General features: G+C 35.7%; 1 protein-coding gene across 12 annotated transcripts in view; it reads left to right on the top strand.

The window, feature by feature from the left end:
* Positions 1-23433, top strand: part of MOB1B (MOB kinase activator 1B) — a 108479-nt gene that overhangs the window by 82034 nt on the left and 3012 nt on the right. For 8 of the 12 annotated variants that reach the window (XR_011999867.1, XM_072748831.1, XM_072748833.1 and 5 more), the window contains 4 exons: positions 4501-4594; positions 10356-10489; positions 12626-12789; positions 15338-17985. Coding sequence is in view for 9 of the 12 variants with exons in the window: in XM_072748831.1 (XP_072604932.1) it covers positions 4501-4594; positions 10356-10489; positions 12626-12789; positions 15338-15415 (470 nt within the window). In the remaining 3 variants the exon portion in view is untranslated. Of the gene's footprint in view, positions 1-4500; positions 4595-10355; positions 10490-12625; positions 12790-15337; positions 21574-23433 lie in introns of those variants that run through there. The other 4 variants (XM_026003506.2, XM_072748834.1, XR_011999869.1 and 1 more) reach the window with 3 other exon arrangements.

The raw sequence follows: 23433 nt of genomic DNA, 5'->3' as shown, positions 1-23433 counted from the left end.
GTGATCTTATGAAATTAGTAAAATACATTTATGAGATACTCTTGTATTTTCGGGCAGACTTTAAAAAAAATTTTAAATCCAGTGTAGTTAACATACAGTGTTATATTAGTTTCAGATGTACAATAGAGCGTTCCACTAATTCTGTACATTACCCACTGATCATCAGGATAAGTGTACTCTTAATGCCCTTCACCTGTTCCATCCTCCACCACTGCTTCCTCTTTGGCAACCACTAGTTTGTTATCTATAGTTTAAGAGTCTGTATCTTGGTTTGTCTCTTTTCTTTGATTTCAGTTCTTAAATTCCATATATGAGTGAAACCATATGGTATTTGTCTGTCTTTGACTGGCTTATTTCACTTAACATTATACTCTGTAGATACGTCCATGTTGCGGTAGTAAGATTTCATTCTTTTTTGTGGCTGAGTAGTATCTCATTATATATATAATGAAATACATGTACACACACCATGTCTTCTTTATCCATTCATCTTTGAATGGACACTTGGGTTGCTTCCTTATTTTGGGTTTTGTAAATAATGCAGCAATAAACATAGGGGTGCATATATCTTTTCAAATTAGTATTTCTGTATACTTTGGGGAAATATTCAGTAGTGGAGTTACTGGACCATATGGTAATTCTATTTTTAGTTTTTTTGAGGAGCTTCCTTACTGTCTTCCAGTGGCTATGTCAGTTTGCCTTCCCACCAGCAGTGCATGAGGGTTCCTTTTCTCCACATCCTCGCCAACAGCTGTTGTTTCTTGTTGATTTTAGCCATTTTGACAGGTATGAGATGATTATTGTAGTTTTGATGTGTCTTTCCCTGATGATAAGTGATGATGAACATCTTTTCACGTGTCTGTTGGCCATCTATATGTCTTCGTAGAAATGTTCGTCTGTTCATGTGTTTTGCCCAGTTTTTAATTGGATTATTTATATTTTGGATGTTGAATTTTTTAGTTCTTTATATATTTTGGATACAAATCCTTTATGGCATTTGCAAATATGTTCTCCCATTCAGTAGTTGCCTATTAGTTTGTTGGTGGTTTTCTTTCTTTCTTTTTTTTTTTTTTTTTTTGAAGATTTTATTTATTTATTCATGAGAGACACAGAGAGAGGCAGAGACAGAGCAGGCTCCATGCTGGGAGCCCGACGTGGGACTCGATCCCGGGACTCCAGAACCACACCCTGGGCTGAAGGCGGCACTAAACTGTTAGGCCACCAGGGCTGCCCCTGTTGGTGGTTTTCTTTGCTGTGTAGAAGCTGTTTCTTTTGTTGTAGTTCCATTAGTTTATTTATTTATTTTTATTTCACTTGCCCAGGAGACATATTTAGAAAAATGTGGCTCTCCTCTATGTCAGAGACATTACTGCCTGTGCTCTCTTCTAGGATTTTTATGGTTTCATGTCTCATATTTAGGTCTTTAATCCATTTTGAGTTTCTTTTGTTTTTGGTGTAAGAAAGTGGTTCAGTTTTATTCTTTTGCATGCAGCTGACTAGTTTTCCCAGTACCATTTGTTGAAAAGACTATCTTTTTCCCATTGCATATCCTTTCCTGCTTCATCAGAGATTAATTGACCATATAATTGTGTAGTTATTTCTGGGTTTCCTCTTCTGTTCTACGGATCTATGCGTCTATTTTGGTGCGAGTACCATAGTGTTTTGATTACTATAGCTTTGTAATACACCTTAAAGTCTGGAAGTGTGATATGTCCAGCTTTGCTTTTCTTTTTTAAGATAACTTTGGCTATTCAGGATCTTTTGCGGTTCCATACAGATTTTTGGATTGTTTGTTCTAGTTCTCTGGTATTTTGATCACATTAAATCTCTAAATTGATCTGAGGTAGCATAGACATGTTAACAATATTTATTCTTCCAATCCATATCCTTCCAAGACATTCCTGTTTCTTTATGCCATCTTTAATTTCTTTCATCAATTTTATAGTTTTCAGAGTATAGGTTTTTCACCTCTTTGGTTAGGTTTATTCCTAGGTATGTTATTATTTTTGGTGCAATGATAAGTGAGATTGTTTTCTTTTTTTCACGTGAGCAGGATGCGGCAGGAGAGGAGGAGAGAGAATCTTAAGCAGGCTCCATGCCCAGGGCAGAGCCTGGTGTGGTGCTCGATCTCACCACTGTGAGATTATGACCTGAGCTAAAATCAAGAGTCAGATGCTTAAAAAAAAAAAAAAAAAAAAAAAAAAAGAGTCAGATGCTTAATTGACTTGAGCCACCCAGGTGCCCCAATGGGATTGTGTTCTTAATTTCTCTTGGAAGAAAGCATATTCATTCATAGTCAATATAAATGAATGTTGAAAACAAAAATATTAGGATTGTTATTACTATCCCAAGATTATTATTACTGATAAGTAAATTTAATAAGATTGCTAGTGGAGTCAATATAAAAATTATAAATAGCATCAAAAATGTAAAAAACCTAGGAGTAAATCCAGTGAAACATAGAAAGCTCTACTTTACAATTAGTCCTTTTTGTATTGTTCTTAAGAAATATATTTGTGGGGGCGCCTGGGTGGCTCAGTTAAGCCTCTGCCTTCAGCTCAGGTCATGATCCCAGGGTCCTGGAATCAGCCCTGCATCAGACTCCCTGCTGCCCTCTGCTTCTGCCTCTCCCTCTACTGTTCCTCCTGCTCATGTTTGTACTATGTCTCTCACTCTCAAATAAATAAATAAGATCTTTAAAATATATATGTATTTCTGGAGGTGGGTTGGGGGAGGGGTGAAATAAGCAAAGAGGATTAAGAGTACATCTTATGTGATAAGCACTGAATAATGTTTAAAATTATTGAATCGCTGTATTGTACACCTGAAACTAATATGCTTCTGTGATTGCTGTTTATTCTAAACTCACCTGTTTCTGGTCTCCATTCTGTTCCATTGGTCTACTAAGACCACAGTGTTTTCTTCATTGTGCTTTATAAATTTTAATGTTTATCTTGTTCTTTTAGAATGTGTTGTATATTCTTAGCTTTGTATTTCGAATACATTTTAACTTTTTTTTTTTTAATTTTTTTTTTTTTTTTTTGTATTTATTTATGATAGTCACACACAGAGAGAGAGAGGGGCAGAGACACAGGCAGAGGGAGAAGCAGGCTCCATGCACCGGGAGCCCGACGTGGGATTCGATCTCGGGTCTCCAGGATCGCGCCCTGGGCCAAAGGCAGGCGCTAAACCGCTACGCCACCCAGGGATCCCACATTTTAACTTTTTTGATGGCTATGGAATGGCATCCCACTATCACTGAAATTTGTAATTCCATGATTGCCAATGTCTTTTCATGTGCTTTTGACCATTTGGAAACTTCTTTTGTTAAGTGCTGGTTCAAAACTATCTCACAGGGCAGCCTGGGTGGCTCAGTGGTTTAGCGCCATCTTCAACCCAGGATGTGATCCTGGAGACCCGGGATTGAGTCCTACGTCGGGCTCCCTGTATGGAGCCTGCTTCTCCCTCTGCCTGTGTCTCTGACTCTCTCTCTCTCTCTCTCTCTCTCTTTCTCTCAAGAATAAATAAATTAGGGATCCCTGGGTGGCGCAGTGGTTTGGCGCTTGCCTTTGGCCCAGGGCGCGATCCTGGAGACCCGGGATCGAATTCCACATCAGGCTCCCGGTGCATGGAGCCTGCTTCTCCTTCTGCCTATATCTCTGCCTCTCTCTCTCTCTCTCTGTGACTATCATAAATAAATAAAAATTAAAAAAAAAAAATTAAAAAAAAAAGAATAAATAAATTAAAGAAAAAAAAACTGTCTCACATTTTTCTACTATGTTGTCTTTTTCTTTTTGATCCATAGGAATTCTTTATATATATTCTGAATTCAAAAAAAATTTTTTTGAGAGAGAGCATATGAGCGAGGGTGTGTATGTGGAGGTGGAGGGAGAGAGAGAGAGAGAATCTTTTTTTTTTTTTTTAAAGATTTTATTCATGACAAGACAGAAAGAGAGGCAGAAAGAGAGGCAGAGACACAGGTAGAGGGAGAGAGAAGCAGGCTCCATGCAGGGAGCCCGACGTGGGACTTGATCCTAGGTTTCCAGGATCACACCCCAAGCCAAAGGCAGCGCCAAATCGCTGGGCCATCGGTGCTGCCCGAGAGAGAGAGAGAGAGAGAGAGAGAGAGAGAGAGAGAATCTTAAGCAGACTCCACATTGATGTGGGGTTCCATCTTACGACTCTGAGATCATGACCTGAACTGAAATCAAGAATTGGCTGCTTAACTGACTGAACCACCTAGGTGCCCCCAAATTTTTGTTGGTTATATGTGTTGCAAAGCATTTCTCCCACGCTGTGCTGTTTTTTTTTTTTTTTAACCCTCTTAAGGGAGTCACTTAATAAACAGAGCCCCTAATTTCAGAGTAGCCAAATATTGTAATTCCTGTGTATACTTTTCATCTCTTCTTTGTAGAAGAAAGAACACTGATAAATCTAGGATTTTGCCTGAGTAAAATTAAAATTTAATTTTTTACTCATAACTGATATTTTACTTTGCAGCTGTGGATTTCTTCAATCAGATTAATATGCTTTATGGAACAATCACAGATTTCTGTAGAGAGGAAAGTTGTCCAGTGATGTCAGCTGGCCCAAAGTAAGACATGGTTCATGATTAATTCTCGTTTTTTCTTAAAAGTTCTTAGATAAGAAGAGAGTTTCTGACCATATAATTTCTCTACTTAGCATCTCCGTCAGTGGTTCACTAATGACTGATATATTAAAGTCCAGATTTCTTAGCCCAAGCTTTATTGCCCTCCTAGTATAATTCTCTTTCCTGCCTTCCTCTGTTTGCTTATGAATCTCCTCTGGTCAATCCAAACTAGATTACTGGAAATGCTTATTTCCTCCATTATTTACACTCTGAAAACCTGCACATTCCATTATTCTCTTGGATACTTTTCTTTTCTTCCCATCTCCCTCCAATCATTTTTTGGTAATATTTCAAGAAATCTTACCCATCTGCACGGCCCACATCAAATGTTTCCTTGTTTATGAAACTTTTTGATTTTTTCAGACTAAATTTGGTCTGTTTAGCTTCTTTGTCATTGTGATTACACTTCTTTGTTATAGTACTACTATTTACACGTGTCTTATTTAACTTATTAGATTCCTTCTTCGTTTAAATCCCTTTTGATGTAAGAACAGTGCCTGCCACCTAGTTAGCACTTGGTAAATGTTTGCTTGGATCAATAAATTTTTGAAACTGGATTTTATTATTTTTATGGCTGATAATAACAATGACTGCTGCAATTTATTTAGTGTTAATCTAAAATGTTAGGCCTTTCATGCATTTCATCTTTTATTTCATATAGCAACCTTATGAGGTAAGAAAAGAAATGGAGACTGAGAAAGTTAAGTAACATGTCCAAGGACCTATTATATGTAAGTAGGCAGAACCAGTATTGAAATCCATGTCTCTTTGATTGTAGTGCCAGTACTCTTACTTGCTACATACTTTAATAACAAAATATTATTTTAAGAAATATTAATTGATACTTATAAGACATAAAGACAGGGAAGTTTTTTTTTTTTTAATTTTTTTAAAATTTATTTATGATAGTCACAGAGAGAGAGAGAGAGGCAGAGACACAGGCAGAGGGAGAAGCAGGCTCCATGCACCGGAAGCCCGACGTGGGATTCGATCCCGGATCTCCAGGATCGCGCCCTGGGCCAAAGGCAGGCGCCAAACCGCTGCGCCACCCAGGGATCCCCGGAAGTTTTAATTTTTTAGTGCTTTTTTTATAAAGTATTCCTGTACCCCCATTACATTCAAGATAGAAATATCAAACCAAAACAACACTGCCCAAACTTACTCATGCTTAGGAGTGTTATCATTATAAGTTGTGACCTTAGTTTGCTAATCAATTATTGTAGAATACTTTTGGTGACTTATAAATTGGAGTGTCAGAGTCAGGTTGCTAACTACCCAGGAGATGCAGTTTTATTACTTCATAGTCATACTTTACTTTTTTTTTTTTTTTAAACCAATTCACATATTGAGCAAAGTATTACCTAGTTGGAGTTGTCTGCCTTGTCTTTCAAATTAATTCCAAACGAGTTTAGATGTTTCTTGGAATCCAGTTCTTTTAAAGAGGCCTGACTGTTTGCCATCATCAAAGATGTTGAAAAGAATATGATTTGAATATTTCTTAAGGTAATTTGTCTGAAAGAACTTATTTTCAGACTATTTCAAACTTTGAAACTTATAATAATTTTAAGTGCACAGAAAAGTTGCCAGAGAGCACAAGGAACTCCCATATCTCTTTCACAACAGATTGCCCAGTTATTAACATTTTACTGTATTTGCTTTGTCACCTACTCTGTGTGTATACTCATTAACAGTATTTTTTTCTGAACCTTTTGAGCAAATTGTAGACAGTAAGGCCTCTTTACCCCTTCATATTCAACCATGGATTTCCCAAAAGCAAGGGTACTCTTCTACATAACCAATATACAAAACCCTCCAAGTCACTCCTTCCAGTCCACAGACACCATTCACATTTCATTACTGCTTCAACAATATCTTAGTTTTCCCTTTTTGGTCCAGGATCCTATCTAGGAATATGTATTGCATTTATTTGACTTATGTCTTCAGGTACCTTCAATTTGAAATAATTCCTCAATCTTTTTCTGGTATTGCCCTTTATATAGAAAAGAGTTAACAAAGCAGACCTCTTGAAAGGCCTATATTCAAAACTGATCCATGGATAGCAACTGGGAACTTGGTTTTCAGAAGAGTTCCCACCTTCCTAACTGTTAAGACTGGCTCATAGTGCTTGAACTCTTTGTACAGACAGTATAGTTAATGCTTTCCTTCTGGGAATCTAGAATTTTATTAGGTGCCTGCCACCCAGAAGATGACTACTTGACCATCCTCAATAAATATAACCTGATTGAGTCTCTGATGAGCTTACTAGCTAGACATTATTTAACATGTGTTACCATAACTGAGTCTTGGAGGAATTTAAGTGTGGCCCTGTGACTCCACTGGGAAAAGACTCTTGGAAACTTGTGCTTGATTTTCTCTGAATTTTGCTTCATTCGTTTTTTCTTTTTGCTGATTTTGGTTTGTGTTCTTTCACTGTAAAAAATCATAGCTCTGAGTACAACTGTGTGCTGAGTTGTGTAAGACCTCTTAGCAAATCATCAAACCCGGGGGTGATCTTAGGAACCCCTGCAGAGTCTAGTCTGTCTGCTGTTTCCTTATGACCACATTCAGGCTATGCATTCTTGACAGGACACCATAATTTTTTTCTCAGTGAATCATATCAAGGGGCATATAATGTCAACCATCGCATCATTGGTGATGTTAGCCCTGATTGCTTTATCATCTTAGCATCTGCAAGGTTTCTTTACCTCTAATTTGTCATTCCCCACCCCTTTGAAATTGACTAGTATTTTATTGTGAGGTTTTCTGATATACCAATATCCTGTTCCTGTGAACTAGGGAGAATTACTGCCACTTAGAATACTGCTGTGATCACTTTCCCCACAGAAACCTTAACTAAATGGCTAGTTAGGAAGAATATACATAATTCTTCAAAGTGACAGATGCAGGCTCTTGATACTACAAAAACAAAAAATGATCTTTATTTTCTTCTTTCATCCTTTTATTCTTTCTTTCCTCTCTTCTTCCCTCCTCTCCTACTTACCCTCCCTCCCTTCCTTCCTTTTTTTATTTTGAGAATCTTAAGTTTTGTCCATTATTAGGGCTGACAAGATGCAGTGGTCATTGTGCTTTGCTGTTGTTAGCAGAAGATGCTTGGGATTTACCAAGGAGAGGCATTTGTTAGTAGCTTAGTATGGGCTCTGCGCAAGGTGTTATTAAGTGATGGCTCAGAGGATTTTGTCAGTTATTATTTGTTATTATTATTAACCAAGAAATGATGAATATTTTGCCGTTCATACCATGATGACAGAAATAAATTTCGAAGAGAATGATCTATCAAAAAAGGAATAAAAAAATCAATGTGGGCAAAATACAGTTACAGGATGAAGTCACTTAAGTAGAAACATGAAAAAAAAATGGATCAGCAAATCATAGTTCTAGACTGTAGAAGTATAAGCAGTATGTAGTTTTATTTTTCAAAAAACACTAGCATATTCAAAGTATGTTTAAAAAAGCTTCAGAATATTGGAAATGATTTTTAGGTCAACTGTGTCTGCTTTTGATTTCTGCATTTAAAAATGAATATGTAACACCTTATCACTAACAAAATGAAAAATATGATTGGGATGGAAGGCAAAAATGTTAAGATTTCTTAATATGTGGGAGAAAACATGGATGAATCCCTGTCTTTAAGTGAAAAATAATGATGCTAAAAGTTCCACCATTTGTGGTCTCTGTCTCCTAGAACGAGAACAAACAAGTCTCCCTCAGGATTTTAGCTTTAATTTAGGAAGAATCTCTTGACTGTGAAAGTGATTAAACGGTGGAACAGAATGCCACATGTTGGGGAATCTCTTGACTGTGAAAGTGATTAAACAGTGGAACAGAATGCCACATGTTGGGGAATCTCCTTTTGGAGACCTTCAAAGTAGACTTGACAGTCAGTGCTGTTGCCCAGGTTTGGCAGTAAGGTGTGCTGTTAGAATGTTTTTTCAGGTGTATTGTGTTTAGGTTTATTGTTTAGGTGTAAGAATGGAAAGCTTCAAAAAAAAAAAAAAAGAATGGAAAGCTTCCTTATTTAACCTATTTCAAGATAATTTTCATCATTTAAAGTACTCTGTATTTTTCTGTTATATTTTCTTTCACCTTTTTTGTTAGACTCACTGACCTATCATTTTGTCAGTCCAGACTGGAACTGCAACAAGGTTAGAATAACAAAATTGATTCAAAGTGGTAGAAGTAATCTTTTGGAAACTAAAAAACAAAATGGTAGTTCAGTTTAGAGATTTTTATGCTTTGGAGTTTCAGCTGTGTGCTTATTTCTTATCTTTTTTTTTTTTATTAAGATTTTATTTATTTATTCACGAGAGACAGAGAGAGAGAGAGAGAGAGAGAGAGAGAGAGAGGCAGAGACACAGAGACACAGGCAGAGGGAGAAGCAGGCTCCATGCAGGGAGCCTGATGTGGGACTCCATCCAAGGTCTCCAGGATCACACCCTGGGCTGAAGGCGGCTCTAAACCACTGAGCCACCAGGGCTGCCTGCTTATTTCTTATCTTAAAAATCAAGTTGTTTTTTGTGTGTGGGTGTGGGGGTGTGTATAAGTCTATTACCATTTTTGTTAAACTGTTTTTAGCTACTCATTTACAAGCCTCTCTCCAGTCTATTTTCCTGTATGATACAATATGGAAAGTATCTTTCATTTTAGTGCCCAATGATCAAGAACAGTATTCTTTGATACAGTATTTTTCAAGTGGTAGGTGCACATTAAATGTTTATATCAAAGGATAGTGTCTGTTAATACCCAAATCCTATCAGTATCTTTATTTGGGTTGCCATCTTTCTTCTTCTTCTTCTTCTTCTTCTTCTTCTTCTTCTTCTTCTTCTTCTTCTTCTTCCTTCTTCCTTCCTTCTTCTTCCTTTTCTTTCTTCTCCTTCCTTCCTTCCTTCCTTCCTTCCTTTCTTTTCTTCTTTCTTCTTTCTTCTTCTTCTTCTTTTTTTTTTTTTAAAGATTTTTCTGTTTTTATTCATGAGAGACATAGAGAGAGGCAGAGACATAGGCAGAGGGAGAAGCAGGCTTCTCACAGGGAGCCTGATGTGGAACTCGATCCCAGGATACCGGGATCACGACACAAGCCAAAGGCAGATGCTCAACCACTTGAGCCACCCAGGTGCCCTGCCATTTTTCTTTAAAGACATTATTTAACTCTTCAACCAAATGTACTCAGATATTGACTTATTCTCCTCTTCATACATCTTACTTTGGAGCTTCCATATTAATTCTCTTCTTAATCCAAAATTTAAAGTCTCAAATTAAAAGAATTGTATTGCATAAGGAGACATGTTTTTTGAAGGAGAAAACAACCATAAAGGTTAAAGAAGGTTATCAGAGAAGCAAAGTAGGAAGTTAGCTAGATTTTCTACTATGGCAATGTATGATTCTATAATATAAATATGCTATCTAAAGAAAAGCTTACAAAAAATGAGTTTGATGGGCTCTGCTTAGTTTGGATCATGATAAATGCAAAATAGTCCAGTAACAGTTTAAAAACCCTAAATTTAAATGCCAAATATCTTTATTTAGAGGAGATTGTTTATTTTTATTTTATTTTATTTTATTTGGAGCAGATTGTTTAAAACGTGTGTCCTGTGTACATTCATAATATACATACATATATAATTAAAAAATACACATTTTGTATGAGTATATATTGATATTTTATGTTCCTATTATCTTTCCAATACAGATATGAGTATCATTGGGCAGATGGAACAAACATAAAGAAGCCTATTAAGTGCTCTGCACCAAAGTATATTGATTACCTGATGACTTGGGTTCAGGACCAGTTGGATGATGAGACATTATTTCCATCAAAAATTGGTATAATTGTTTTGTGTAATTGGAATCCATTATTTATCTAGTTTTATATATTTCTAGAGCTTATTGGCTCTCTAGACTACTATAGGTATCAAAATATTTTTAATTGTTTACATTTAAAATTATTTTATCTCTTTCATACCAGAGTTTATCATGAATATTAAGTTAAACCTCCCTGTAATTTTAAATGACAATATCAGTGTATCTTGGATAATAACAAAATTTGGCCTGTGTTCTAGAAAAAAGAGACTGTATACTGGATAGGCAGCCAGTATCATCTGTCATGGTCATATCCATTTCTTGTTTAGGGAACAAGCTTATATTACTTATTTCCAGTTTTACAGTGTATTTGTGGCAAAGAGGGTGTTTGAGTTTATAATGACAGTGTGAATCTTACACACTGTGAAATCAAGCTAGGTGAGAAGAAACAAGATTTGAGAGGTTAGCCTGTTACCTGCTTTGAATGACTTTTGCTTTTTTTATATTTGCTCTTAAGGAAATGATATTTGCTTTCTAGTAGAAATTGTTCACATCTAGATAATTCATATGGTTTTACTCTCTAAAACTTCTTATAACGTGTTTTCTGAGAAAATTAAGAATTTGTTCTATCAACAGACAACTTTTTTAGTATATTTTATGCTTTTAGAGTTTGGAAGAAGGGTGTGGTAGAGGAGACAGCAATGTAAATAGTTGCTGTTATTATGGATTGTTTTAAACACATTTATTGAATGTCTTAACTACTTTGGAGCCTTTGTAATAAGAGGCTGTTTTTTAGGACTGCCTTACTTATATACCTCATAATCATTTTGGTTAAGTGCCTTCTCCTTTTATCTCCCATAATATATTTTGTAACTTTTTATTTTGACTGAATTTCAGGCTTTTAGAAAATTTACAAGAATTATGCAAAGAATCCCTGTTCTCCCCCCCCCCACCCCATTCTGCACTCCCCACAACTTCATGTTTTCTTTTTCCTGAACTGTTTGAGAGTAAGTTGCATGCATGATGTCCTTTATCCAAATATGCTTTAGTGTGCATTTTCCTAAGCATGATGTCCCTTTATCCAAATATGCTTCAGTGCATTTTCTTAGGAAATCACAGTATAACTATCAAAATCAGGAATTTAACAATGATACAAGAGTATCATTTAATTTGTAGATCTTATTCAGATTTTTCAAAATTTCCCAATAATATCCTTCATAGCAAAAGAAAATCTCTGACATTTGTTTGTCATGTTACTGTAACTTTTTAAAATATGGAATATGTGTACTTCATTCTTTTTTGGTCCTTCATGATACTGACCTTTTCAAAGAATATAAGCATACTATTTTATATAGTGTCCTTTCATCTTGGTTTGTCTTGTGTTTCCTTGTGATCTCTCTCTATATATATTTTAAGATTTTTTTAAAGTAATCTCTATGCCCAGCATATGGCTTGAACTTAAAACCCCTAGTCATGTGGTCTGCTGACGGAACCAGCCAAGCGCCCTGGTACCTATAATATTTTTAAATGAATGGTAGGCAATGTGATGACACTGAATCCAGTAGTATTAGGATTTGGCTTGTGTATTACCAATTTGGCTCATTTAGCCAGTGTAACAAAGGACATGGAATTTTTCATTTTTCTAGTCTGTAATTGTTTAATTGCTATAAAAGTGCTCTTATTCATAAAACAATGAGCCTCATTGAGAGGAACTGCAGCTAATTTCAGAATAAATGTAGACCTGGAGTTGTAATGAAATAATTTCCATCAAGAAAATATAAAAACATATTGCAAGCTTTGTAAACAAAACCGAACATGGTTAGTACATTGTGCTTAACGAATATTTATATTGAGACTTGATGTTAAGAAATATGAGGGTATAATTGTGAGTTTTAGCTTCATTACCATCTTAGGCATAAATCTATTTCACATTTTGAAGTGGCAGGTATATAAGAGACTTAAGGGGCTTATTCCATGGAACTTTTGAGGTTTATTTTCAGTCATGATATGTTGAGAACTTCTGAAAAGTACAGTGGGTATTTGGTAATAATTCACAAATACTTTTGAGCTTTGTCTTATTATTTTATATTGCCATTTGTTGATAAACTCATACTACCTTGTTCTTTTGTTAATAGAGAGGGTTGTTTATCTATTTATTAGGTGTCCCATTCCCGAAGAATTTCATGTCTGTGGCAAAAACTATCCTCAAACGCCTCTTTAGGGTTTATGCTCACATTTATCATCAGCATTTCGACCCTGTGATCCAGCTTCAGGAGGAAGCACATCTCAATACATCATTCAAGCACTTTATTTTTTTTGTCCAGGTAAGTTGAATTAGGAGGCCTTTTTTACTCAGTAAAACCAGTTATCTACAGAGTTCCAGGGTGAATCTCGCATCTATACTGTTAGGATAAAATTTGCCGTATCTCTCTAGCCTTTATCTTTGTATGCTTGCCATGATGATAAGGCCTTTTGTTTCTGATTCCATTGATCTCCAAGTTGGTGGCATGCCAGTCTGAAATGGATCTGAGAGGTGTCTTGCCTTGAATTTGCTTCAGTTAACAGGCTGTAATGGAGGGGCTGAGTTAGGAATCTGGCTCGTTTAGCAGGCCTGTAGATAAACTTGGTCTCTTTAGCATTCCTCCTAATCGTCTTAACCATCAATACCTGCCTACTCTAGATGTTTTTTTGTTTTTGTTTTTTTCAGCAAATTCTGTCCTGGAAATGGGCTTTGAATATAACACCTTTCCCCCCTCCTTTTAAAAACCATATTCTGAATAATTTTTAAGTTAGGTACTACTCATTATACCTGAAGAACAAAGATGTTCCAAAGAGTGTTGCTATTCCAGAGGTCCATTAGTCTTTTTTCTGACTCCAGTTGACCTCTTCTTCCTTCTCCCTTTAGTTCTCAAAGGTGTAGACTAAGAGAAGTTGGATATTTTCATTCTGCTATGATAATTAGATCACTACTAGGCAGGATTGAAAGAGGTGGAAATGGTTAAGCTGATCAGCTTTTTTTTTTTTTTTTTTGGTGGAGGTTGAGAGAGTAGATGGTAGGCAGAAGTCCAAGTTTTGAATCTGTGTTTTTTATTTATTTTTTATTAAATATATTATTTATTTGAAGGATGGTGAGCCAGAGAGAGAGAGAACCCAATCAGGGTTCTCCCTCTGGGAGGGTCAGAGGGAGAAGGAGAAGCAGAGTCCTTGCTGAGCACAGAGCCTGTCATGGGGCTCAGTCCCAGGACCCTGAGATCATGACCTGAGCTGAAGTCAGATGCCCAAAAACTGAGCCACCCAGGCGCCCCTATATGATCTTTTAGAGTGCAATGTTCTCTCTCAACTGCTACCAAATAGTAGGGGATTGATAAATACAGCATTTGCCACATCTGAGCCTATTTACATCACAAGATACTGTGACTTTCTTAAAGGTAGGTCCGTTAGTTATACAGTGACCCTTTGACTGAGTAAGAGGTGCTCTGACCTGGGCCTCACTGTTAATAGAACCCTATTCTGGCCCTTCTCCAGCTGTACTCCCCACAGTGTAAGGGACCCATAGGGCAAAGAACATAACTCCCATCCCACTGGTCTGTGCTTAGGTACCTGACACTTCAGAATTTCCTTTTCACATGGTCCCAGTTGTATTTCCAGCATGTTCACAGATCTTACCCTTGGGTCCATTCTTTCAAGGGAAGGTGATATCTCTGATAGGTGTACCTCTAGATCTAAGGGGTAGTCAGATGGCAGCTGTTTGTGAGAGTGTGTGACCATGGCGTATTTAAACCAGCCAGGTGTCACAATCCTACAGGCTGAGGCCCCTTGAAGTGCAGGGTGGAGCTGGGGGTTGGAAGATCAGGGACAAGGGTCAAGGACAGACTCTCCTCATGTTACTACTTTCCAGTGCAGAATCCTGAAGAATTTTGAGAGTTCTAAATTTGAATTTGCTTTCCTGGTCACTATGAAGGCATATTTGTCAAGGCAGGAGAATAGAATATGTTTTATTTAACAATGTATTAGCTTAATGTAAAATTTAATAGTCATGTGATATATATCAATTTGTGTTCTTAGTCCAGGTCCCACAAACCTTAGGGGTAGGTTTGCTCTTAAATACTCCCTAATGTTTCCCCTCAGGTTGGCATATGATCATGCTAATAAATGAATGAAAATGGGAACTCAGAATGTCCCACCAGGACAGAATATCAGAAGATCAGAAGTATGGATGGTTGATGTTTATTATTTATTAGCCTTACAATTTTATAGTTCAGGGGAAATCTATTCGGAACTGAACTTCAGAATGAGAGGGGTGGAATTTCTAAAGAAGTAAAAATTAAATCCAGGCTTTCTCATTTGTTTCTTATAGGATTTAATTTATCATTTGTGGACTTCACATTAGTTACGTTATTCTCATACCACATTTTATGATAGCTTGCAGATGTTAACTATTTCACTTTTCATATAATACTGAAATTTGCCTGAGAGTTTTTGGTCCCCACTTGGTTGACTATATCTAAATGATACTCAGGTTATTCCCTTTAACAAGAAGTAGCAGTGGGATTCACTTTATGCCAGGGATTACATGAAGCAGTTAACACACGGAATCACATTTAGTCTCCATGGTAATTTTATGAAGTAGGGGGATTTACTCTAGTATTGTTACAGACACATACAAACATAATATCCAAAGTGCTTAAGTGATTTGTCTAAGGAAGTCACAGAGCTAGGGAAGAGAAAAGCATTTAAAAAAAAAAAAAAAAAAGATTAGACTTTTATTTACCTTGAAAGCTAATTTCCAACAAATGTTAATAGAAAATCTGCTTTTGGAATGAGATGCAAATAATATGTTTTTACTATTTTTTCCTGCCTTATCATGCATAGGAATTCAACCTTATTGATAGAAGAGAACTTGCACCACTCCAAGAACTGATTGAAAAACTCACCTCAAAGGACAGATAAAAGGATGAAGAGCTGTTCAAGTTGTTCCTCAAATGAAGTGTGTGGAGTGTATTTGGATTTTGTTGTTTTATTTTTATCTTGGTCATTTTTGTCTTAGGTTTGGGGGGCTTGTTTGGGTCAGTTTTTCTTTATTCTGAATAAATTAAACATATTCTATTGCTAGAGGAAGCCAAGAACCATTCTCTATATATTTCATAGGGGTAAATTTTGTCTTAGTGGCATACAGTTTTTGTTTTTTGTGTTTTTTAACTTGGTTTGATTACTTGCAAATTTTTTGATAATACTGTGTGTTGAAAGAAAATGCTTACTTAATTGGATTGCTGATGGATGGGGGTCCTGTGTTGTGTAAATTGTGGCCAATTTTTGGAAGTCCCCAAAAGACTTATGTTTTTAAGTGCCTTGGCAGGCTCACTTCTGAGGTGCAAAGCACAGACATTGAACTGAACAGGGCTTGAAATACTAGGAATACTACCCAGGGCACTTACTGATGCATGTTTTAAAATATCTATGATAAAAGCCATAGTTTACCTAAATTGGTGATCTCCAGCTTTTACTACATTGAAGAAACACAGTTTGTAAAGGTGTGCATGTAGAACATAAAAAATTATTATTTTTGATATTGATGATAATTAGCAAATGCTTACAGTTCTACAAGCAGGTCTTTTTCCATCTCTTTATATCTGTGATATTGAAACTTGAGGATGTTGAAGTGTAATACCTATTGCATTTTAGCTTCTTTCTACATGTTAACTGCACTGTAGGTGTAAAAATTCAGGTTATATGTAGGTTTACCATCTTCAGAGGTGATGCTGAACTGTGAGGTTTCTTAGCAATTGCCAAATGAGCCATAAGTCTACAGAATCCCCTTCTACTTTGAAGAGGAGGGGATGGATAGGAGTGTGTGTTTGGTTAGGAGGGTTAATTTGTATGGGGAGCTATAGATGGGGTTAAGTATGGTGAGTCAAATTCGAAAAGTCTTGTCTTAAAATCCTTGAATAGAGTGGCATGAAGATTTTAACCAATTTCTTATAAACAAAGTTTTAGAGACTTCCTTTTAGGAATCAACTTCCATGAGAAGTTAAACATAAATGATTAATTTTAGGTATAGACGTTAAACATGGAATTTGAGGACTGTTTCGGGAAATTGATCACACTCCAGCATTTCCATTCAGTGAATGGAGCTGGTGTTTGCCTGTCATTTTAAAATGTTACAGTAACTTCTTTGCTTATGATAGGTCCAATTTGAAGCATTCTGACTTCTGATTTTTCCACTGTGAAAGGAAATCTTTTTCTTTGCAGTGATATCAAAGTGCTAATTCAGTAGTATTAACTTTTCCATCTTATTTGTCATGACTTTCTAGTAAATTATTCCCATGAGTAAAAAGTTGAGAAACTTAGTTTTAAAAAATAATATTAGCATTTTTCACTGTAGTTTCATTCTTGAGAAATATATTTTTCAGACTTCCAGTTTTAATTTTGTCATTTCTAGTAAATCTCTTTCCGTCAGTTTAAAATACATACCTTTTTCCTTGTAGAATAGAAATCCTGCTCTGAAATTATATAGACTAAAAATGATCAGTAGGAAAAAATCTAAAATGAAATCAGTTTGTTTTTGCCATTAACAATGAGAGCAGTGATATAATTTAGTGCCATTAAAATTATGATCATTAGGAACTGCCTTTTTCTCCATTTCATTTCTAACAATCATTCTCCAAGTACCAACAGTAGAAGTAACAGGAGAGCCTGGCAGAGGCAAATCCATTGGACATTCATTGGTAATGTTTATTGACAAATTACAGTGAGAACTAGCTAATTTCCTTAAAACAAATCTTTTGTTATCCAAACAGGTAATATCAGCCACTGTGGGTTGATTCAGAAATAAAATTTGGTGTCAAGTGATTTTGGGTCCTATTTGTTTATGAAAATGAAGCCCGTGATTTTTCAAGTAGTCTTCCATACTGCATTTGACTTTAATATCAACGCAGTAACAAAAGGGTTGCAATAGCCAAGTGTAGAAAATAGTGAAAAATTGTTCTTGCTCTTTTTAAGCCTTATACAAGTAGTACACAGTAAAAATGGAAAAGTGTTTCTATAAATTAATGTTTAGTAGTAGGCCCTACTTTCCTACTGTATGTAGATAGGAGTTTATTGTCACTGTGTCATAATCTCAGGTGCCTGCTTCTGAGTATTCCTTTAAACAGAGGTATTATTAGGAAGTAAGGAGATGTGTAAGTGTATATATGGTAACAAAGTAGAGAAGTTCTCCCAGGGAGAGGCCTGGCATTGTACATGGTGTTACATGGCTATGGGTAGCATGTAAGAAATAGCTGATTTAACAAAATGTTGCTTTGATTAGTTCCCATGAGTGTTAGTAAGATGCCCTTTATAGAATAAGGATCAAATTTTGGTTTTGCAGTGGAGTTCGCTTATAAATGTATATTGGATTCTTTCCTGATCTCTTAATTTAATTTATAAATAAGCAAGATAATGATTTCCCCCTTGTTCCTTATACAGAAATCTAAAGCAGAAGTTGGTTTTCTCATCCAAAAATAAAAGCATAAAATACAAAATAGCTAACATAGTATTATTGTGACAATGCCTTGGTTAAATGTTGAAACGAACCAAGTTTTAGGAATTATTTTAAATGATGGAGTAATGGTGGTGGAGAGAAATTAATAACAAAGAGTGAAAATCTTTCACTAAGCAGTAGATGGTGCTACTGGATTTCATTTGCTGACTTGATTATTTTGTTTCCCATAAAAACTGTGGCATTAGACTGCATTCAAACAGTAGTGTGTGTTAGTTTAGCTGGTAGAGGCTTTGGTGGTCAGTTTAATTTGAAAGATTTTATTTATTTTTTTTTTAATTTTTTTTTTTAATTTTTATTTATTTATGATAGTCACAGAGAGATAGAGAGAGAGGCAGAGACACAGGCAGAGGGAGAAGCAGGCTCCATGCACCGGGAACCCGACCTGGGATTCGATCCCAGGTCTCCAGGATCACGCCCTGGGCCAAAGGCAGGCGCCAAACTGCTGCGCCACCCAGGGATCCCTAATTTGAAAGATTTTAGATTGCTTTCCTTTTTTCATTTGTACATTCTAAAGGGTCAGCATAAAATGTTTTAGGTGGGAGAAGACAGGTTTGGTGTATAATATATCTCAGACTGAGTTACTGCCTGGCTTATCAGGAATTATAAAACACCGCAATCTCTTATCTTCAAGAAATATAGATGATGAGGATATTTATATTTTACATGTAATCACCAAACCCCAAACTGTTTTATGTATTAGCATTTTCCTTGCTTATAGGAAAATAGCAAAATGACATTTCTTTAATACTTTTGTGTACACCCTCTCTAAGAGAGGTTTTGATAGCCACTGAAATGGTAAAATATGTGAGATACAATTATTAAGTTATAGGACTTTCTTTTAAAATAAGTATGTCATACCTTAAACATCCAAATGAGAGTTGATCTTCAGAGTGATTCCTTAGGGAGCTCTATTCTTTCCAGCTATGTTTTGAAGGTATAATGTTTTTGGAACATTTTTAGAGATGCCTTGAGAATTGGTTTATGACTATGCAAGAAAATCTATTTCATCATTTTAGCGTGCATGAAATCTTTTTTGGCAGCTTAATATGTATGACCTATCTCAGTCCCCAAACCAACTCAACTTTGTTGTTTCCGTAGAACTTTAGTTCCCTAATGGTTTAGGGAAGTTCAAAAGACTGGCATAGATAGATAGATAGATAGATAGATAGATAGATAGATAGATAGATAGATAGATAAATAGGACTGGCATAGGTTCTAAATTTGCAGAAGACAATGTTTTGAGCATTGTTAACATCATTTTAATAAGGAAATATTTTCCTGATATCACTACTTTGAAGTAGACAGTATCATTTGGATATACAGGTTTTATTTAATTTTTTAAAATTCAGTTTAATTACCTTACAGTTAAATATAATAATTAAAAATCAAAATCTATCTCGTTATCTATTTTTGTTTCTTTCCCTGATAACTTTTGAATTTTATCTTCACTACCGTAGGATAGTTTTGATTAGAGATAGGAAGAAAAAATGGATCCAATATTTAAGATAGAAGTAGCTTAAGGTGACAACAGCCTTTACCTTTTAAACATATTTTCACTCAAATAAACAGTATGAATTTAAAGACGGCAGAGCATTGTACAAATTGGTAAATTTTATATAATAAGTATGCTGAGTTTTAAGCCTGTGTATCACAGATAAAATATTTAAAATTGTGTAATCATTTCATACATTTATAACTTGAAAATTTTGAATGTCTTTTTTTAGATGTGGGACCAGAAGTATATTTGTAATTTGAAAATGTGACTGCTTACCAAGGGGAAAACTTATTTTGAAACTTACTTGAAATACTAAAGAATAGACCAATTTTTAGAAATGCTATTCTGGATCTGTATTTTAAGAACCACTCCTAAAATAAATATTAGACTTTTGTCATAATGTTAAGATTCACCTGGCAATTGTTAAATTGCTGTCTTTTTCAGCTATCACTTTAATGGTGTATGAGATTAATATTTAGAGGTAAATATATGTCAAGATTTAATGGACAAGTTTAAGATACAATAATTCTGACTGCAAACAATTTTTTTTTTTAAAGATTTTGTTTATTTATTCATGAGAGACGGAGAGAGAGAGAGAGAGAGAGAGGCAGAGACACAGGCAGAGGGAGAAGCAGGCTCCACGCACGGAGTCCGACATGGGACTCGATCCTGGGTCTCCAGGATCAGGCCCTGGGCCAAAGGCAGCCCTAAAACTCTGAGCCACCGGGCTGCCCATACAATTTGAATTTTTAAGGTGTTCCTAATGAGTTAACCATAGCCTATTTTAAAGGAATAGTACTGTGTTCCATGTTTTCCACTTATAGCTGAATTGGTACTTAAATTTTGACAAAAGGGAGAAAATACAGATTAAAATATTGAATAATGCCAGTTTTGCAAATACGATGTAACCTCTTTTTCTGCATGTAATGCTATGCAATAGAAAATTTTAGATACAGTTCTCAAGATGGCCTTTTTGTGTTCTATGTTTGTCATTTCTTTCTCCTTAAATTACTTCTTATATTATTGACTTCCCATCTCCTGAACCCCATCGCACTAAGAAAACAAAACAAATAGGTTGATTTTGCAGGTCCTCTTTGTTAGTAATTCTGAGGTATTTTCTGTCAATACATTGACAGAAGTTTTGGAAGGTGCAACTTATATAAGCATTTTTGGTTTGTTTTGGTTGATAGCTTCCTTTAAATCATGTCACTGAACCTGAGATATTAATGATTTAAACTTTTTGTTAGTATTTAATTTTTCTGTTTATTATTAAATCTTGTATGTTGGTGTTTTGCGTATGTTTTCATTTTTATTTTGTTCTGAAATCCTTGTGCAGGTTGTAAAATAGATTAGTGCATTTTCATGTTAAGAACATGTTTCTCCTTAAATTGTTCTGCAGAGATAACTATTTTTAGGGAAATAGTTTTTTACAGCCACTAGATTGTATTTGTTATTTTTGTACACGCATAACTAAGTTGGTAAGGGCCCTAATCCTGTGGGGAACACTTAACTTTTGTTCTATTTGAAATTTTCCTATACATGATTCCTTAAAATTACCAAGGAACTGTCATGAAATCTAGGTTGAAAGAGAATACAATAAACATGACAAGACTTAAAGGTTGAATAGAGATCATTTCTGAGGACAAAAGTAGAATACTGCCAGTGCCATATAATGGAAGCATAGTGGCAGCATTCACACTATGTAAATATTGCAGAGAATGTGAAAGACAGGGATCTTGCTCTCATGGAGATACATAATTTTTCTCTGTTTTAAGTAGCTGGATTGGGAGAAATGGTCTAAAATATGAAATGCAACATGAACGCTATATTGAAAACTGTGCCAAGATTACTCAAATTCTGGTTATTACTGATCAGTTTAACTGCTTCATCAGTTTATTTTAAAAGGGGATACTGAATGTCAGAAAATCTGTAATATGTTTAACTGAGAGATGTAAATAATGATACAGACTTGTATGTGATGGGATGGGAAATATTTAAATTCTAGGTTTTTTTTAAAGGAAAAAACTGAATGTTTATTTAAAAAAGTAATAAATAGTTATGTTTGACAATGAATCAGACTTTTCATTACTGATTATTTTTGCTCTAGGTGTTCCCACATTATTATTATTATTTTTAAAGATTTTATTTATTTATTCATGAGCGACACAGAAAGAGAGGCAGAGACATAGGCAGAGGGAGAAGTAGGCACCATGCAAGGATCCTGATGTGGGACTCGATCCCGAGACCCCGGGATGACACCCTGAGCCAAAGGCAGACACTCAACCTGAGCCACCCAGGTGTCCCTAGATGTTCACACATTAAACACATTCCTAGAGAAATACTGTAAGTATGGAATATGTTGGACATTTAAAATTTATGTTATGCCTTTTTTAAAGATATTTATTTATTCATGAGAGACACAGAGAGAAAGAGACATAGGCAGAGGGAGAAGCAGGCTTCCTGCGGAAGCCTGGGACTCCAGGATCACATCCAAAACCGAAGTCAGATACTCAACCACTGAGCCACCGAGGCATCCTTATGCATTATTTTTTTAAAAAAGATTTGTTTAATTTAGAGTACACGCACATGTGTGCATGAGTTGTGCATGAGCCTAGAGACAGGCAGAGAGAGAATCTTGAGCAGACTTCCCGCTGAACACGGAGCTGGATGAGGGGCTCCATCCCACAACCCATGAGATCATGACCTGAACCAAAACCAAGAGCCAGGCACTTAACCAACTAAGCCACCCAAGGTTCCCTGTTAAGCATTATTTATTTTTTTAATTATTATTATTTTTTTTATTTATGATAGTCACACAGAGAGAGAGAGAGAGAGAGGCAGAGACACAGGCAGAGGGAGAAGCAGGCTCCGTGCACCGGGAGCCTGACGTGGGATTCGATCCCGGGTCTCCAGGATCGCTCCCTGGGCCAAAGGCAGGCGCCAAACCGCTGCGCCACCCAGGGATCCCCAGCATTATTTTTTATAATGTTCACAACAACCCCAGAGGTATCTCAGTGTCTTACACACCAGAAAACTGAAGCTCAGGAATTATACAAGTCACTGATTAGGAATAGGATTTAAAGACCTAAATAGGTTTGCTCTTGAAACCAGTGCTTTTTTTTGTTTGTTTTGTTTTGTTTTGTTTTCTTTAAATATTCTATTAACATGAGGATAGTTAGTAAAATAATTATATGTTGGTCTTTCTATCAAGCCTTTATCTAAAATTTTGTTTTCATTACAGACCATTAAAGAATATTAATGAACAGTATTGGAAGATCTTCATTTTATTCTGCTACCTGAGTTCCAAAAGGCAATGTGTATTTAGAGTATTCTTAGAGTATCATTATTTAGAGATATTTATGTTATGTTTAGAGGCATTTGTACCAGATCACCACAGTCTCCCAGTGTCACTAATTGGTATTTGTAGAAGAGTCTACTTACTCCTCTCTCAGTACATACCCATGTAAAAATTAACTGTCTTTTGATAATTAGATTCATCTCCCATTGTACTAAATTTAAATAGTTACATCTTCATTATGTAATATTTGGAATTATAAATTTTGGTATCAAGTTCTAAATATTCCTTTAAGCAGCTGTGTTAAATAAATACTAATATTTTAACTCCTGTTTTAAACAGCCCAATGAGAACAGTGTCACATTTTCTTGATGACTAGAGTTTACCTTGACCCACATACAGCATAATATATCTTCCTTTGATAAGGAGCTATGTAGGACTGGTGGCTATGGCCTTCTACCATGTTATTTTGCTATTGCACATGAGATTTGCCGGAAGCACCCTGACTCCCCACTCTTGCTTCTATTATTTTTTTTTAATTTTGTTTATTTTATTAACTTATTTATTTTTACAGATATTATTTACTTATTCATGAGAGACACAGGGAGGCAGAGACACAGACAGAGGGAGAAGCGGGC

The sequence above is a fragment of the Vulpes vulpes genome, chromosome 2, assembly GCF_048418805.1.
Source record: "Vulpes vulpes isolate BD-2025 chromosome 2, VulVul3, whole genome shotgun sequence".
NCBI classification, from domain to species: domain Eukaryota; kingdom Metazoa; phylum Chordata; class Mammalia; order Carnivora; family Canidae; genus Vulpes; species Vulpes vulpes.
The sequence above is the reverse complement of the archived record's forward strand: the minus strand, read 5'-3'. Positions and strand labels throughout refer to the sequence as shown.